The sequence below is a fragment of the Haliotis cracherodii genome, unplaced genomic scaffold (assembly GCF_022045235.1).
Source record: "Haliotis cracherodii isolate W230 unplaced genomic scaffold, xgHalCrac1.p SCAF_17, whole genome shotgun sequence".
Classification (NCBI taxonomy): Eukaryota; Metazoa; Mollusca; class Gastropoda; order Lepetellida; family Haliotidae; genus Haliotis; species Haliotis cracherodii.
The window spans coordinates 3,908,478-3,925,055 of NW_027266272.1; the positions used below are offsets into that span (position 1 = coordinate 3,908,478).

The following is a 16,578-nucleotide window of genomic DNA, read 5'->3' on the forward strand; positions in this document are numbered from 1 at the left end:
ATAAGGCCGGCGCCGAGCGAAAGAGACATGGGGGTCAAAATAAAAAAATATATACATTAACACGAGTACGTTACCTCAAACATACCAACTCACTACCTCAAACATACCAGTATTTTACCTCAAACATACCAGCACGTTACCTCAAACATACAAGCACGTTACCTCAAACATACCAGTGCGTTACCTCAAACATACCAGTACGTTACCTCAAACATACCTGTACGTTACCTCAAACATATCAGCACGTTACCTCAAACATACCGGTACGTTACCTCAAACATACCAGTACGTTACCTCAAACATACCTGTAAGTTACCTCAAACATACCAGCATGTTACCTCAAACATACCAGCACGTTACCTCAAACATACCAGTACGTTACCTCAAACATACCAACACATTACCTCAAACATACCAGCACGTTACCTCAAACATACCAGTACGTTACCTCAAACAAACCAGCTAATTACCTCAAACATACAAGCACGTTATCTCAAACATACCAGTACGTTACCTCAAACATACCAACACATTACCTCAAATATACCAGTACGTTACCTCAAACATAGCAACACACTACCTCAAACATACCAGCACGTTACCTCAAACATACCAGTACGTTACCTCAAACATACCAGTACGTTACCCCAAAGATACCAGTACGTTACCTCAAACATACATGTACGTTACCTCATACATACCAGCACCTTACCTCCAACATACCAGCACGCACGTTACACTTTACATACCAGTACTTATTGTAACGTCGTCACGGTAAGGCTGAAATATTACCGATGTGACTTTAAATTTAACTCACTCACTCACTTAGGGTTACGACGAACATATTACCCCTAGCACACGTTACCGCAAAGATAGGTTACTACTAGCTCGTGCTACTGAAGTGACTGAAGTCAACATGCCACGAATTTGGACGGAACCTGTAAACTGAATCTCCAATAAACTAGGGTCTGGTCTTCTGAGCATGCCTCCCGCGTTAAATAGTACATAAGTGTAGCGGAGGCGTTCTACCTACCTACCTCTCATTGAAATCAATAACTACTGAATGGTCGAACATCCTAGTTTGATATGAGAGCAATGCTGTGATTCCTCCATCCTCACAACGCTTACGGTGTGTTCCTCATCATCCCTAGCATGCGTCACCATGCATGCTGGTATATGTACGCTTTCAACTCTTCTGAATTCGGGCGGTCGGGTAGCCTAGTGGTTAAAGCGTTCGCTCGTCACGCCGAAGACCCGGGTTCGATTCCCGACATGGGTACAATGTGTGAAGCCCATTTCAAGTGTCCCCCGCCGTGATATTGCTGGAATATTGCCAAAAGCGGCGTAAAACCATACTCACTCACACACTCTTCTGAATTCTCCGTTCTACCTAGTAATTGCGAGGAATTAATTATATTGTAGTATGGAGGATCTTCTTTCCACGGATGACAGAATAATAATATAACGAATACAGAACATATAAAAAAGCGCAAGTTCCAGTGCATAATAGCCCTTTGGTACCTTAGAATCTTGGCTTATCTTTCTTCATACATATAGACAGGGCACTGGTTGTCGATGCACTGATCGTTGGTTTGAATCCCATATTTACTGTTATCATGATAACGCTGTAGCCGTACCATACCCGTCAGGTTTGTCTGCGTCACTTTGGATTTTGCTCTCACATTAAGATGGCGAGTTTGGAATTAACTGAAAAGCTTTTAAAGCGGAGTAAAACTCAACTTAATCATTTAAACACGAATTTAGGCAAAGTGTACACGTCGAGTTTACGTTTATATCTCTACAAACGTAAACATATCAAGAAATCAGTTCTTATAAATAAATCGTCAGCAATCATAACTTCTCAGACTGTTTATTTATTTCACAAATACATCTGTGGAAAACAATTCGAATTAAGTGACATCGTTCCGCGCATTAATACAACACAAGCCCCGCCCAGTTACTGCTTGGTTAGCATCCAATGCCGCGGAGTCACTTGCACTGTAGTTATTTTGGAAGGGAAAACAACAAACATACGTATGTGTTAGGTGTAATGTCAGGCTCGTTGTTCCTAATGTTCGTTTAAATTTCCAAGGTCTGAGTAACAGTATTTTCAAATGTATACATCATTGAAAGCGAGGCTAGACTGTTTACTTCCGAGCATCCAGGTTAAAGGTGACCCACACAGGAAAGTGGTCGCTGACTGCCTTTTCCTGAAAGAAAAGAAACACATAATAACCACAGAACTTATATGATCGTGTTGCCATGTTAATGGTGACTTTCCATAAAAGATTTTGTATATATGTTTGTTGTTGAGCTCAGAGTGAAAGAAGTGTCCGAATCTTCAACGAATTTGTGGAAATGACCCCTGGATTTGTATCTGGTCCAGTCAACGTACCTGGTTATGTGTCGGGCTTCCAGAGTAACACTGTCTCAGGATATATTCGTATCGCTCCTCACAGACTTGTTCACGCGTAACAAAAACACACCCTGGTAACACTGTGTCGAGCCGTGTCGTTATGTTGAGTCGTGTCGTTATGTCGAGCCGTGTCGTTATGTCGACCAGTGTCGTTATGTTGAGTCGTGTCTTATGTCGACCCGTTTCATGTCGCTGATAGTGTAGTGTCGTGTCAACCTGTCGTGTCGTGTCAAACTGCCGTGTCGTGTCATCCTGTCGTGTCGTGTCATCCTGTAGTGCTGTATCGTGTCAACATATCGTGTCGTGTCATCCTGTCGTGTCGTTGATAGTGTCGTGTCGTATCATGTCCTATCGTGTCGTCTCATTCTGTGGTGTGTATCATGTCAACCTATAGTGTCGTGTCATCATGTCGTGTCGTTGATAGTGTCGTGTCGTGTCAAACTGTCGTGTCGTGCCATCCTGTGGTGTGTATCATGTCAACATATCGTGTCGTGTCATCATGTCGTGTTGTGTCAAACTGTCGTGTCGTGCCATCCTGTCGTGTCGTGTCAAACTGTCGTGTCGTGCCATCCTGTCATGACGTGTTAACCTGTCATCTCGTGTCAAACTGTCGTGTCGTGTCAAACTGTCGTGTCGTGCCATCCTGTCGTGTCGTGTCAAACTGTCATCTCGTGTCAAACTGTCGTGTCGTGTCATCCTGTCGTGTCGTGTCATCCTGTCGTGTCGTGTCGTGCCATACTGTCGTGTCGTGACAAACAGTCGTGTCGTACCATGTCATCCTGTCGTGTCGTGTCATCTTGTCGTGTTGTACCATGTCATCTTGTCGTATTGTATCATGTAGTCTTGTTGTGTCGTATCTTGTCATCTGTCGTATCATGTCATCTTGTGTCATACCCTGTCATTCTGTCCTTTCGTATCATGTCATCTTGTCGTGTCGTATATTGTTCTCTATCTTGTCGTGTCACCCTGTCGTGTCGTGTTGTGTCATGTTCTCGATGTTCTCCCCGAGGCTCTAGCCTACCTGTTCCGCTGTCAGCCCAAACTCAGTGCCGAAGTACTCTGTGTCGTACGCTACCACGTGACTTTCAAGCTCAGCACCCGCTACCACGATCCTGGAGGAAAAGGTGAATGAGCCAGATGATGAACCTTTCACTGATAGAGACAAGTATTCATAAGCGAAAGCGACAACAACAATTCCAGAATAAAACTTCGTACAATATTAGCACTCATAAGAATGATTACACCTGTAGCCGAGATACCGTGAAACTATTTTTTCTGCTTCATCTAACCAGACAAATATGCTCAAAAGGGCATCTACTGGATTAACAGTAATCTCTTTCAATGTACATGTATGACTTAAAACACTTCTTTGAGAGGTTAGAACCTACACCGAAACGTCGCTCCCAGTTGTAAAAAAGAGTTTGTTCATCTATATATTTTATCCTTACTCAGACTTGAAACACTACTATATTCCAGCTATATGACGGTAGTCTGAAGACAATCAAGTCTGGACCAGACAATACAGTAACTAACATCATGAGCATCGATCTCCATAATGGACATGTGATGACATGCATCAACCAAGCTGAAGAACGATCTACCATTAAAGTACCGGGAGAATACCAACTTCGGCTTCGAATGCCTCTCATCTTCGCCAGGTGTGGCATGGACAATGAAACGTGATCACACAAGTAATGCACATCTGTCATGACTTTTGAGACTGTTGGACAATATGAGGTTTCAAATCATATTAACACGCAGCTTATTACCGCAGGCCTTTATTTATGAAAGGCAATGACGTCCATACTTAATTTTGAAACTGTACATGTAAAGATCAACTGATCTTTTTTTATAATTACTGTAATAATATCGATCTGTGCCAAATGATCATTCAGTCATTTATTGAGAATGGATAAATAAGTTTGTTTGTTGTTTAACGCCGCACTCGGCAATATTACAGGTACATGACGGCGGTCTGTAAATAAACGGGTCTGGACAATCCAGTGATTGACATCATGAGCATCGATCCACACAACTGGGAAACGAAGACATGCATTAACCAAGTCAGCGAGCCTGACCACCCGATCCGGTTGGTCGCCTCTTTGCCAAGCATAGTCGCCTTTTACGGCAAGCATAGGTTGCTGAAGACCTATTCTACCCCGGATCTTCACGGGTCATAAATAAGTGTGAAAGGCCCATAAAGACAGTGTAACTGATGGTGAGTGAGTGAGGGGGTGAGTTGGTTTTAACTTAACTTTGCACAGTATTTCAGAAAGACCGCGACGTGTCAGTGTAACGTGGACGGATCATAATCAGAGCGAATCCGGGATTCGAAGCCAACGGATACTGACACGCCCAAGGGACGCAACTCGGGTTGCATCACTCCCTGGTATTAATAACGTGAAGCTATTAGGCCACACCAACCGACATGTTCAAGTACCTGTCGTAGGCACAGTTGCTGTTAGAGGTGGTGGTGTCCTCAGTCTCACTGATGAGAGTCCAAAAGGTCTTGGTGTCTGAGAAGAGGTTAATGCTTGACAGCTCTGAGCTCTTGACGTATCTGCAGTCGGCGTTCATATCGCCCATGATGAGCATGTTCTGGAACAGCAACGTGTATCGTGTAAACATGGTAGTGGCCCATTTTTGAGAACCATCAAGAGCAAATTTGGAGCGTTGTCCTACGGAAATAAATCAGTTTGAACTCGGCATTCAAATCACTTGACAATAAGTTGATTGGTTTAACACATAGGACCCGTTTCACAAAGTGATCTTTGAGCCACGGCTATGGTAAGCCGATGTTCAATGGCTTTGTAAAGCGGGGCCTGGCCTACACCACACGTGATGTCATCCAATTGTGATGACGGGGCCTTCATTTGGTAGTATAACCCCTCTGTTCCGAGGATGTTATACAGAATGTCCCTCTGTTTCAGCGATATTCTATAGAAAGTCCTTCTGTTTCAGCGATATTCTATAGAAGGTCCCTCTGTTTCAGTGATATTCTATAGAAGGTCCCTCTGTTTCAGCGAAATTATATAGAAGGTGCCTCTGTTTCAGCGATTTTCTATAGAAGGTGCCTCTGTTTCAGCGATATTCTATAGAAGGTGCCTCTGTTTCAGCGATATTCTATAGAAGGTGCCTCTGTTTCAGCGATATTCTATAGTAAGTCCCTCTGTTTCAGCGATATTCTATAGAAGGTCCCTCTGTTTCAGCGATATTCTATAGTAAGTCCCTCTGTTTCAGCGATATTCTATAGAAGGTCCCTCTGTTTCAGCGATATTCTATAGAAGGTCCCTTTGTTTCAGCGATATTCTATAGTAGGTCCCTCTGTTTCAACGATATTCTATAGAAGGTCCCTCTGTTTCAAAGGTGTGAGGGAACTTGGTGCGGACCTCAGAGACCTCTGAGTAGGATTGTAGCCTTTACTTATAGACATCCGCGTGACATGGTCGCAAATTAAAAGTCATGGATAATATAATAATAATAGTGTCCAATCTGTCAAACAGCAATACCTAGTCCACCGAGTAAATGGTTTACCTGCTCCTGTGGGAGAGTTCTTATCTAAATGCCACACAGAAACCACAATTGACGAAAGGTCAAAGTTAACTGGTGGGACGCCCCTTCGTCTGTTAATTGGAGAAGGAGACGCACCGTCTTAAAAAATGCTCTTCGATCTGTTAATGAACACGAAGAACATAATCAATTTGCTTGTATATGTGTCTTAGTCTTGAGTGACTATCGGAAGTAACGTGACGATCCGAACTATCCGACGGATCAGAGATAAGTCTTTACCTCCGTGCCGAAGGCGTTCTTGGTGTCATTGTAGACGGTCTCCATGACTTGCAGTTCGTGCACGGCATCGTCAGGTTTGATGTGAACGCCCGTCAGAGCCATTCTCAGACTACCTGTTGGTTGAAGGTGTCATTAGGCAGTTTTAAAGGATCAAAACAATGTACACATAACTACCACAAACAGCTTATCTGAATTGTGATTGCTTGACGACTTCAACGGAAGTTCTTATGAAAGTTCTACTCAAAGTTTTCTGAGGATCAAGTTTTGAGGATATAAAAAAATCATCTAACAAATAAAAATAAATATCACGGTATAGAATGAATTGTTTACTTAAGCCTAAAAATAGGACCTCAATTTCATGATGAACGGACAGAGGCAGGTTGTCATGGGCACGGTGTGCTCTAGGTGCTTGAAAATTTGGGTTTGGATGTAACGTGACAGAATAGTTGCACATTATTATCAGAGAGCAGAACATTTGCTACTGAGGATAGCAACTACTGAATGCAATTATGCCCCCTCGAGGTCAAAGACGTTAAGGAGTTAAGCAGACGCATGCATAGACATGCTTAACATTGGGTCAACACAACATGGAATAGATACCTGCATAGACATGCTTAACACTGGGTCAACACAGCATGGAATAGACACCTGCATAGACATGCTCAACATTGGGTCAACACAACATGGAATAGACACCTGCATAGACATGCTAACACTGGGTCAACACAACATGGAATAGATACCTGCATAGACATGCTAACACTGGGTCAACACAGCATGGAATAGACACCTGCATAGACATGCTTAACACTGGGTCAACACAGCATGGAATAGATACCTGCATAGACATGCTAACACTGGGTCAACACAGCATGGAATAGATACCTGCATAGACATGCTAACACTGGGTCAACACAACATGGAATAGATACCTGCATAGACATGCTTAACACTGGGTCAACACAACATGGAATAGATAACTGCATAGACATGCTAACACTGGGTCAACACAACATGGAATAGATAACTGCATAGACATGCTAACACTGGGTCAACACAACATGGAATAGATACCTGCATAGACATGCTTAATACTGGGTCAACTCAGCATGGAATAGATACCTGCATAGACATGCTTAATACTGGGTCAACACAGCATGGAATAGATACCTGCATAGACATGCTTAATACTGGGTCAACACAGCATGGAATAGATAAATGCATAGACATGCTTAACACTGGGTCAACACAACATGGAATAGATACCTGCACAGACATGCTTAACACTGGGTCAACACAACATGGAATAGATATCATACGACAGACGTTATTCAGCGACAACAGGTGGTCGACAGCGTTCCACCACACAACGAGAAGACAGGTTTCTTATAATTGCAGCAAGACGTCATCACTTTGTGACTTCCACCATACTCTGAAATGACCTGCGGAACGCCAGTGGCGTTTACTTTCTACTCCAATTACGGAGGGCATGCATTCGCATTCCACTGACCCGACATCACATTTTGGCACAGGCACGTTTTGGATTGGGCTAAATAATGTCGATCGGACAGACCAGGTCTGAGCCTGAGTACCTTTCATCGATGGATCGAGATGTGGTTTAGACTTCACGGATAGTCGTGCCCGATATGGAGTAGACAAGGAGCCGATATGGATGGGGCACAATCATGATTTGGGATGGGACCAGAGAATCGTTCTCCAAGTCATACAGCGGGGCAGGAGGTCAGATGGGCGCAAAAGGGGTGACATTCTGGACATTCTGCAATCGGAGCGAACTTCATCCTCATGGACTATAACGTACGACCTCGTCTTGCCTTGTCTGTTTATGCCTACTCAGGGCTAGTGCAGGACTCGATTATCCGTATGGAGTTGCCAGCCCGGTCACAAGGCCTCAACCCTATCGAACACATGTGGAACAAACTGCAGACCGTCCTCTCACGACGCCATGTTCTTCTGGCAACTTTGCAGGAACTCGGCAATGCCCTTACTGAAGAGTGGAAAAATGTTCCCTTGGCATCAAGACACATTTGCCAGGCTGTGATCGCATCACGGGGATCACATACGTAACTCTACCAGAACACTGTGAATCAATACTCTGTACCTCATTGAGAACACTGTACATCTCAACCTGTACTCACCTCCTGCACCTGTCTGTACCTCTATCAAAACACTGTACGGCTCCCTCTCAAACAGATCAGCTGTGTCATCGTACAGTCTCGTGTCCACGGTGCGCACCTTGTCTGTTCTGTGGACACAAGAAGAAAACATCCGCTGAAAAGCTTGAAACCCCTGTTCAACACATTGAGAGCCAAATTGATTTTCGGCATTTATGTATTTTTAAGCACTACACGCTCTTTAAACTAGTTGAGAGCATTGACATATTCACCTACATATCATGTTCGAAAATACTAGTTTCAGGACAACATATATTGATCTTGTCCCTGTTCATACACTCTAGAGACGACACATGTTAACCTCATTAGAAAAGGCCTGGCACCAACTGCATTGGAAACTTTATCTAAAAGTATATAAAATGAACTTTATTATGAACTATAATTAAGAACGCTAATGTTGCAAGTGACTTGTATGATTATATAATTATTAATTTGTGAAAAGTTTCACATTCTCATGCCCTGCTATTTTTTACCTTTTCAAATTGGCAGTGCTTAATAATATTATCGAAACGTAAGAACAGTTGTTGCTTTATATTTATTTAGTGGATAGCATGGTGGACTAGCATTGAATGTTTACAGATAAGTGATGTTAGTGGCTTTGAAATGTATTTAATTTATTATCATTGTTTACGTCATTTCGGCAAATAGAAAGCATGATTATATTATATAATTATATTACACTCGCACTGATTTTACGAAATACGTGGCATAATTCATACATTCATGCAATAACTTGTATATCTTTCTCACTCACCAGAGGGCGCACTCGAGGCTCAGTCGTCTAGGGCGCCGCATTCGTTGTGCAGAGTTGCGTCCCTTCGATACACAAGAAACCTATGATTGTGGGTTCGAATCCCGGTTCGCCCTGATTATGTTTCTAGGTTTGTCAGGACCGTTCACGTGATTGTGGGTTTGACAAAAGTGGTAAACATCTAAGACATGCATCATTTCGGGCTTTCCTCCCAAATTAAACTGACACGCCGTGATAAAAGTGGAATACTGTTTAATGCGGCGTTAAACCCAAATAATTGACTGACAGACTGACAGACTGACTCGGTCACTCTCATACAACCTAGGAGGGAGTGAGGGTTAGAACAGCTTATCAACCCATATTTGTCTTCGAAGTCACTAAATGGATTGGATGGTCAGGATCGGTGACTTGATCAATTGCGTGTCATCGCACGCCGTCGGCATGGAACGTTGTCACAATATCAATCACCAGTTTGTCTGGTCCAGACAAACAAAGGCGTTTTCACGCTCACTTGTGAACATAAGAACGTAATAGGGCACGGATAGTTGCTCATAATATTAATCGCCAGGCTGGAATATTTACATTCTTTCGTAGTGTTTGTTCTTTAGCGCCGCACTCAGCAATATTCAAGCTATGTGGCGGCGATCTGTAAATATTCGAGTCTGGACCAGACAATCCAGTGATTGACATCATCAGCATCGATCCGCTCAATGGGGATACTTGCATCAACCAAGTCAAAAAGTCTGATCCCGTTAGTCGCCTCTCACGACAAACATAGTCGGCTTTTACGGTAAGCCCGGGTTGCTGAGGACCTATTCTACCCCGGGCCTTCACGGGTCGCATTCTTTCGTCATACAGCTGGGATAGTGCTGAATGTGGGATTAAACAACAACAAACAAACAAACACACTTGTTAAGATTAGAAATAATGGATAGTTAAGAATTGGAGTTCCTATTTATAAAAAAAAGTGTCACTGGTTTACGCTCCTGTTAAGAAAATAATCGTAGTCCAATATCAAAGGAAGGGTGAGTGAGTGAGTTTGGTTTTACGCCGCTTTTAGCAATATTCCAGCAATATTCCCCCACGGCGGGGGACACCAGAAATGGGCTTTACACATTGTATCCATGTGGAGAATCGAACCCGGGTTTACGTTTACGAGCGAACGTGTTAACCACTAGGCTACCCCACCGCCCCTCAAAGGAAGGGCTGTGTAGTACACGGGTCACTTCAAAGGTAACCACTAATCCGGTGGAAACTATTTGTTTTCACCGTTCATTCAGTTTACAACAATATACTTGTCTAACACTTGCAGCGTTCGCTAGTCAAAGTTGTTATGAAGTTGGGTGTAATACAGTTCAAGTTTTGGCCGAAGTGGCACTTGGCGTCTACTTATATAGGTTATTTGTTCTGTCTAGTTTGACATACTATTACAGCCGAAAAATGGATGACGCCCTTTTCAGTGGTATTTGCGTGTTATCGGTGACCCAGACTAGACGAATGAAAGGGTCATAGCGGAAACTGGCTGGTCAATGTCAATACTACATCAATACTGTATTAATACTGTATCAATACTGGGAGTATACTCACGATGTTGACCTATTTCTAAATTGCAGAAATATAAACTAGCAGCTAAATTATTCTGTCTGAATATTCAAAAGATTTAAAGAAAAAGTAGTTCTCCCTGTTTACTCACTTGTAGTAATACGCATACTGTTCTTTTGACGAAGTGCGCCCGAGCCGGGGGCTGGCGATGTAAGCAAACTGTTCAGTGGCGTTGCTGGAAAATGTAAAACAGAACAAATTTTACCTGGCAATTATGATATGACAACAGTTAGATGAGTATGTTAGGCCATCCTTATGATGCTGCAAGTTTCTCATCTTCATGCGACCGTCTTCGTGGGCTAGTGGATACAATGACAGAAATTGTTTGTAAAGTTTACAAACTTAGTGAACTTCACTGTCCACTCAGACACTAACATGCTAGTACACTTTACTAGTCAGTTAGTAAATAGTATCGTCACTAACTTCACAACATTAAGTAGATATACTTCCACTGTCAACCTGTATGAGAGAAATACTAACAATAACACAAACACAAAGAGGTTTAAACCTCGGTGAGATTCGAACCTGCAACCTCTTCATTTGGAGGCCAGCACGCTACCACCTGTGCTATGGAGACTGCTGTTGCCAAATGTGTCACTTTTCCTGGTCACTATTACTTTGATTGATTTGTCATATATTGTAATTTTTACGTTCGCTTTTAAGTCATGGTGGTATATGTATTATGGAAAAAATTGCGAATCTGATTTACACATCTAATTTCAATAAATATTATGCAAATAAATCATCTATATTTGACTTATAGCCTCGGCAGATCAAGCAGATGTGGGCGGTATTTCAGTTCTGGCGGGAGAGGAGAAACACAAACATGGACTTATATGTGGCTGCCGTCAGGACCAGCAGATCTTGGGGCAAAAATACGGAAATTGCGCTTAGTAAATTTTACCTGATATATTGCTTTTGGGAACTGAACCCGATTCTTCGTTGTGGCGACGAAACACCTTAAACACGAGGCTATTCCACAATCACTGGTGTATAAGACAAGCATGACATGCCCCATAATCCAATTATATAAGACGTTTCACAAACAGGTCGATGGTGCCAGAAATATTTGACAACAACGCAATATACTCGAACACACACACACACACACACACACACACACACACACACACACACACACGCACGCACGCACGCACGCACGCACGCACGCACGCGCTCGCACGAACTCACTTGTTGAGCAAGTCGAGAAGTTGGACCATACAGTCTCCACTCTTTTGACGAATCTCCTGCACGAGCATGACGTCATAAGAGGCTATTATCTGTAACAGAAAGGTATAACCAAATCTACGTAGAAAGCCATGTACATGTGTACATGAGACACGCTTCAACCGATACCTCTCCAAACCAGCAACCGTGTAAACCGGACCAGCATATATAACATGGCCTTATGTGCACTCTTCAAAGCAAGAAAGGCACGTGTAGCTTTTTAGTAAATGTATTGTACCTAATAAAGTCGAAATATTTAATTTAATACCATAGGTACAAATATGAAATTTTGGAGCTCGATAGTCACATGTTGTCGTTGTACAAAGGCCTTGAAAACTGTTCATTGTCATGTCATATAAGGCCACAAGGTTGCACTGAATTCAGTATCTCGTCTGACCGCCCCGGGCAGCAATCATGGCTCTGCATCTCCTCGGCACTGACTGAACAAGTGTATGACTTCTGTCCTGCGGAAATCTTCGCCATTCTGTTCGTATCGCGTTGGCCAGTTGTGGGAGTGTCTGCGGCGTGTTCTGACGTTGACATAAACGTCGATCGAGTTCAGCAAAGAGCTGTTCGATTTGGTGGAGATCTGGAGATCTGGAGATCTCGGCCAGGGCAGGGCGCTGATGTTGGCATTATGAAGGTGGTCTATCATGGCACGAGCTGTGTGCGGTGGAGCGTTGCCCTGTTGAAACAGCTCCCTCTGGCGGTCAACGATTGGAAGAAGGTGAGGTTGAAGAATGTGATTCATGCTGCGATTTGCAGATTTCCCTGAACCACAACCAAGTCAGATCTCGTGGTGAAGGTTCAAAATCAGATATGTGTGAAAATTAATTGAGAATTGACGTTGTGGAGGTATAAAATAAGAGATGGAGGGCTTACTGTGTAAATCCGCGCAGCAGATTGAGATTAATTCTTTTAACTAAAACTGAAACAGTGTTGAAATAACTTCAAAATATGTTTTTTCTTTGTTTGTTGTTTGATGCCGCACTCAGCAATATTGCAGCATTGTGACGGCGATCTACAAATAATCGAGTCGGGACCAGACAACCCAGTGATTGACAGTGCGGCGTTAATTAACTAACAAATCATTACCTTTCTGATAGTTTCCATGACGTCAGGTTTGCTTGCCTTCGTCTTGCCGAACACCTGGATGTTGAACGCCCCTACTTTGAGGGTGGAGACTGGGGAGGGGGAAATGAGGGGCACACATGCCAGCAGCAGACTGATGGTGACCAACATCGTGAGAGTCCTAGGCACCTGTCTTCAGCTGACACAGCAGTGAACGCTAGGGACCTGAGTCTACTTATATAGGGCCTGCATCCTCTGCCACCAGCTGCGTCAATACAACGTAGCGTGCAGGCCAAACGAGGGCGTGGCAGTCATGGGCTGTATAGAAAACGATCAATGTCAAAGCTGACCAAATAAAACCCTCTGGAACTTGTCTGACTGGGCCCTGTTTTACAAAGTGATCATTCCGGTATGACCAAAATAGCAAGGCAAATATATGTAGATTGCTGAACTATATGTTTCATATTGCGGCCATGGGCTATGGCCATCTGTGTTTGTAAATTAAGGTAACCAGGCCAATCAGTGTCTACTTCACGGACGTAGACGCTAAATGGTTTCAGTTATACGTTTCCCAGACGTGCCACTGAAGGAAACCGAGTCTGACTCCAGTGATTGGTATTACTGAGCATCAATACACACTGTCGGTGTACGTTGACACGCAATGAACCAAGTCACCGAACCTGACGACCTGATCCACTAAGTCGCTCCAGCGAACATTATAGGTTGCTAGGGGCCAATTCTAACAAGGTACCCCACGGGTTTAAAATTAAGTCGCTTCTTACGACAGACACGCAATAGGATGGTGGAGACACATTCTACACCAGGTTCACAAAGCGACCAGAGGACTGTGACCATCTATAGATACAGCCGCATCCTCCTGCTGCCACTGGTAAACAGACTGCAGATACAGCAGGGGTCGGTTGACGGAGGATCAATAGATTATACATAAACTGTGTCAACAGCTTCCCAAAAACACTAACAGACACGATACTGATACCTGGTCGTGGTTCAAACAGTTCATGTGGTTTATTCAAGAACCGCCGTCATATAGCTGAAATATTGCTTAGCGCGGCGTTAAACAGAAAACAAACAAACAAACCATTTGAGACACAATATTGTTTTTTAGTCAGCCTTTCAAGAGGTGAGGTGAAATGGGGTTTAACGTCGCGTCCAAGATTATTGCACTTATATAGCGACGTGCATGTACGTGTGTGTGTTTGTGTGGCTGCTTGTACTAGTCCGGACGTATGCCGATTTATAGTGCTAGCTCACTGAGATACCATGCCGCAGTTTAACATGAATGCCCCACTCAGACCCAGTATACTGACTCCGAGGCGACCAGTCCTTGTTTTGTCCCTTTATGCCGAGCGCCAGACAGGGTAACAACAAGTACCATCTTTTAACGTCTTTGGTATCTCTGGGCGGACGCTCTACGACTAGACCACGGAGGCGGTCCTTTCAAGACCTACAATTATTTTCTATGAAAGGATGAGGCAGACACATTTGTAGGACTCACAACATGTTTGTTTTCAGATCATCCTGAATGTCCATTGAACCTTTTAGTTGTTTGTAAAACGAGAAGGAAAATATTTTCCCAAGGATTTAAACAAAAGCAGAGTCCATTGTAAGATTCCGACCAAATTCTAATCATGTGGTCACGAATCGTTATCAAATAGTGATAAGACCAGGTTTTCACGAAATGGTGAGCATTTATATCCTGCAACATTGCAACACTGCTGGCATCCGTCACTATAAATGCTCAACCCATACATAAAGAAATCAGTTTTAGAATATTAGAGAAGAACCATTGTCATCAACGATGATTATTCAGTTGTACGTTTCGAATGTGGGACAGTATATGCTAGTTGTCCCTCATCTCTCTGTATGACCCACACCCAGGCGATGTCTACATGTCTGGGGGCGGTCGGGTAGCCTAGTGGTTAAAGCGTTCGCTCGTCACGCCGAAGACCCGGGTTCGATTCCCGACATGGCTACAATGTGTGAAGGCCCATTTCTGGTGTCCCCCGCCGTGATATTGCTGGGTTATTGCTAAAAGCGGCGTAAAACCAAACTCACTTACTCACTCTACATGTCTGGAGATGCGCAGATACGGCATGAAGCAGTTGTTTTAAACCGGCCTTCCCTGATCAATAAGAACAAAAGACCCAAGCATCTAGGAACAATCTCTGTACATGAGTAGGAAAGTGAGTAAGGTGGGTTTTATTCCAGCAAGATGTTGACGGGGACACAAGGAAGTAGTTCACACATTGTGTCCATTTGTGTCTTCGACGTAGATAGTGTTAATAGCACTCGGATTGGATAACGTGTATATATTCTTCTTGACGACTTCACCCATGTGCATGGTACAGATACACACACACTGAAGATACCATGTGATACAACAGCGGTTAACTGTGCCATTGTCCAAAACAGTCTTTCATTACTTAACATTTAGACATATATATGTGGCTAAATAAATTATCGCCTGGGCTGTATTGATAATGACTTCAATAAGTCCTAATTTCCGGGACAACGTCATTGTCTCCTCGCCTGTCCACTCGACATACGTCTATTATGATTTATATTTGCTTATATTTGACCGACTATTTAGTTTGGACTCGTCATATTCTTCATCTTCAATCTGAGTTAATACCTCCATCGAAATACATGTTGACATCAGCAAACTAGGCTACTGAATCTCAGAGGACCTGAGGGAAATCGTCTCTTACAAAAATCGTATAGAATAATGGTGGTATGTACTTTTAATTCCAATAATACCAAACAGCCAACGATGTCAGCGTGCTCTGGGGAGTTTGTCTAGTCTACTGTGCAAGCTGTGTCAGATGGGCGACCTCTCCATTGCAAGACGTTTGTACAACAATGCATTTCTTCATGTGTGGAGACACGTCGATAGACAAAACAGATGGGCCAGATGCTACTGTCTGAAAGACGTAATGTTTCAAGGCCAACATCATGTGGGTTGGTGTTATTTTTTATGAGAGAGAGAGAGAGAGAGGAGGAGAGAGAGAGAGAGAGAGGAGAGAGAGGAGAGAGAGAGAGATGGGGGGGGGGGGGGGAGCTTGCGTGAGTATTTCGGTTAGTTGTTTGTTGTTCAACCGCCACACTCAGCAATATTTCAGCTTTTTGGCGTCGGTCAGTAAATAATCGTGTCCATTGGTTGATATCATGGGCATCGATCCACGCAATTGGGATACGATGTCATGCATCAACCCAAGTCAGCGAGCCTGCCCACCGGATCCCGTTAGCCGCCTCTTACGACAAAGCATAGTCGCCTTTTACTGTTGCTGAAGACCTGTTGCTGAAGACCTATTCTACCCTGCATCTTGGGTTGTAGGGGTCGGAGAATGAAAACCGAGTGCACACTGATCCATTGACCTTTGTTGTTATCTTGTTTGTTTGTTTGTTTGTTATTTAACGCCGCACTCAGCAATTATTCCAGCTATATGACGGCGGTCTGTAAATAATCGAGTCTTGACCAGACAATCCAGTGATTGATATCATGATCATCG

At 43.4% G+C, this 16,578-nt stretch overlaps 1 protein-coding gene across 1 annotated transcript; it reads right to left on the bottom strand.

Moving 5' to 3' along the window:
- Positions 1 to 1,854: 1,854 nt before the first annotated feature.
- LOC139464249 (deoxyribonuclease-1-like) lies at positions 1,855 to 13,246 on the bottom strand. The gene is made up of 8 exons (XM_071245772.1): positions 13,073 to 13,246; positions 11,942 to 12,030; positions 10,842 to 10,925; positions 8,362 to 8,468; positions 6,206 to 6,318; positions 4,857 to 5,014; positions 3,438 to 3,528; positions 1,855 to 2,210 (listed from the first exon to the last, which is right to left on the bottom strand). The coding sequence occupies exons 1-8, from the start codon at positions 13,217 to 13,219 to the stop codon at positions 2,148 to 2,150; spliced, it is 852 nt and encodes a 283-aa protein (XP_071101873.1). The 5' UTR covers positions 13,220 to 13,246; the 3' UTR covers positions 1,855 to 2,147.
- Between the last annotated feature and the right edge of the window lie 3,332 nt (positions 13,247 to 16,578).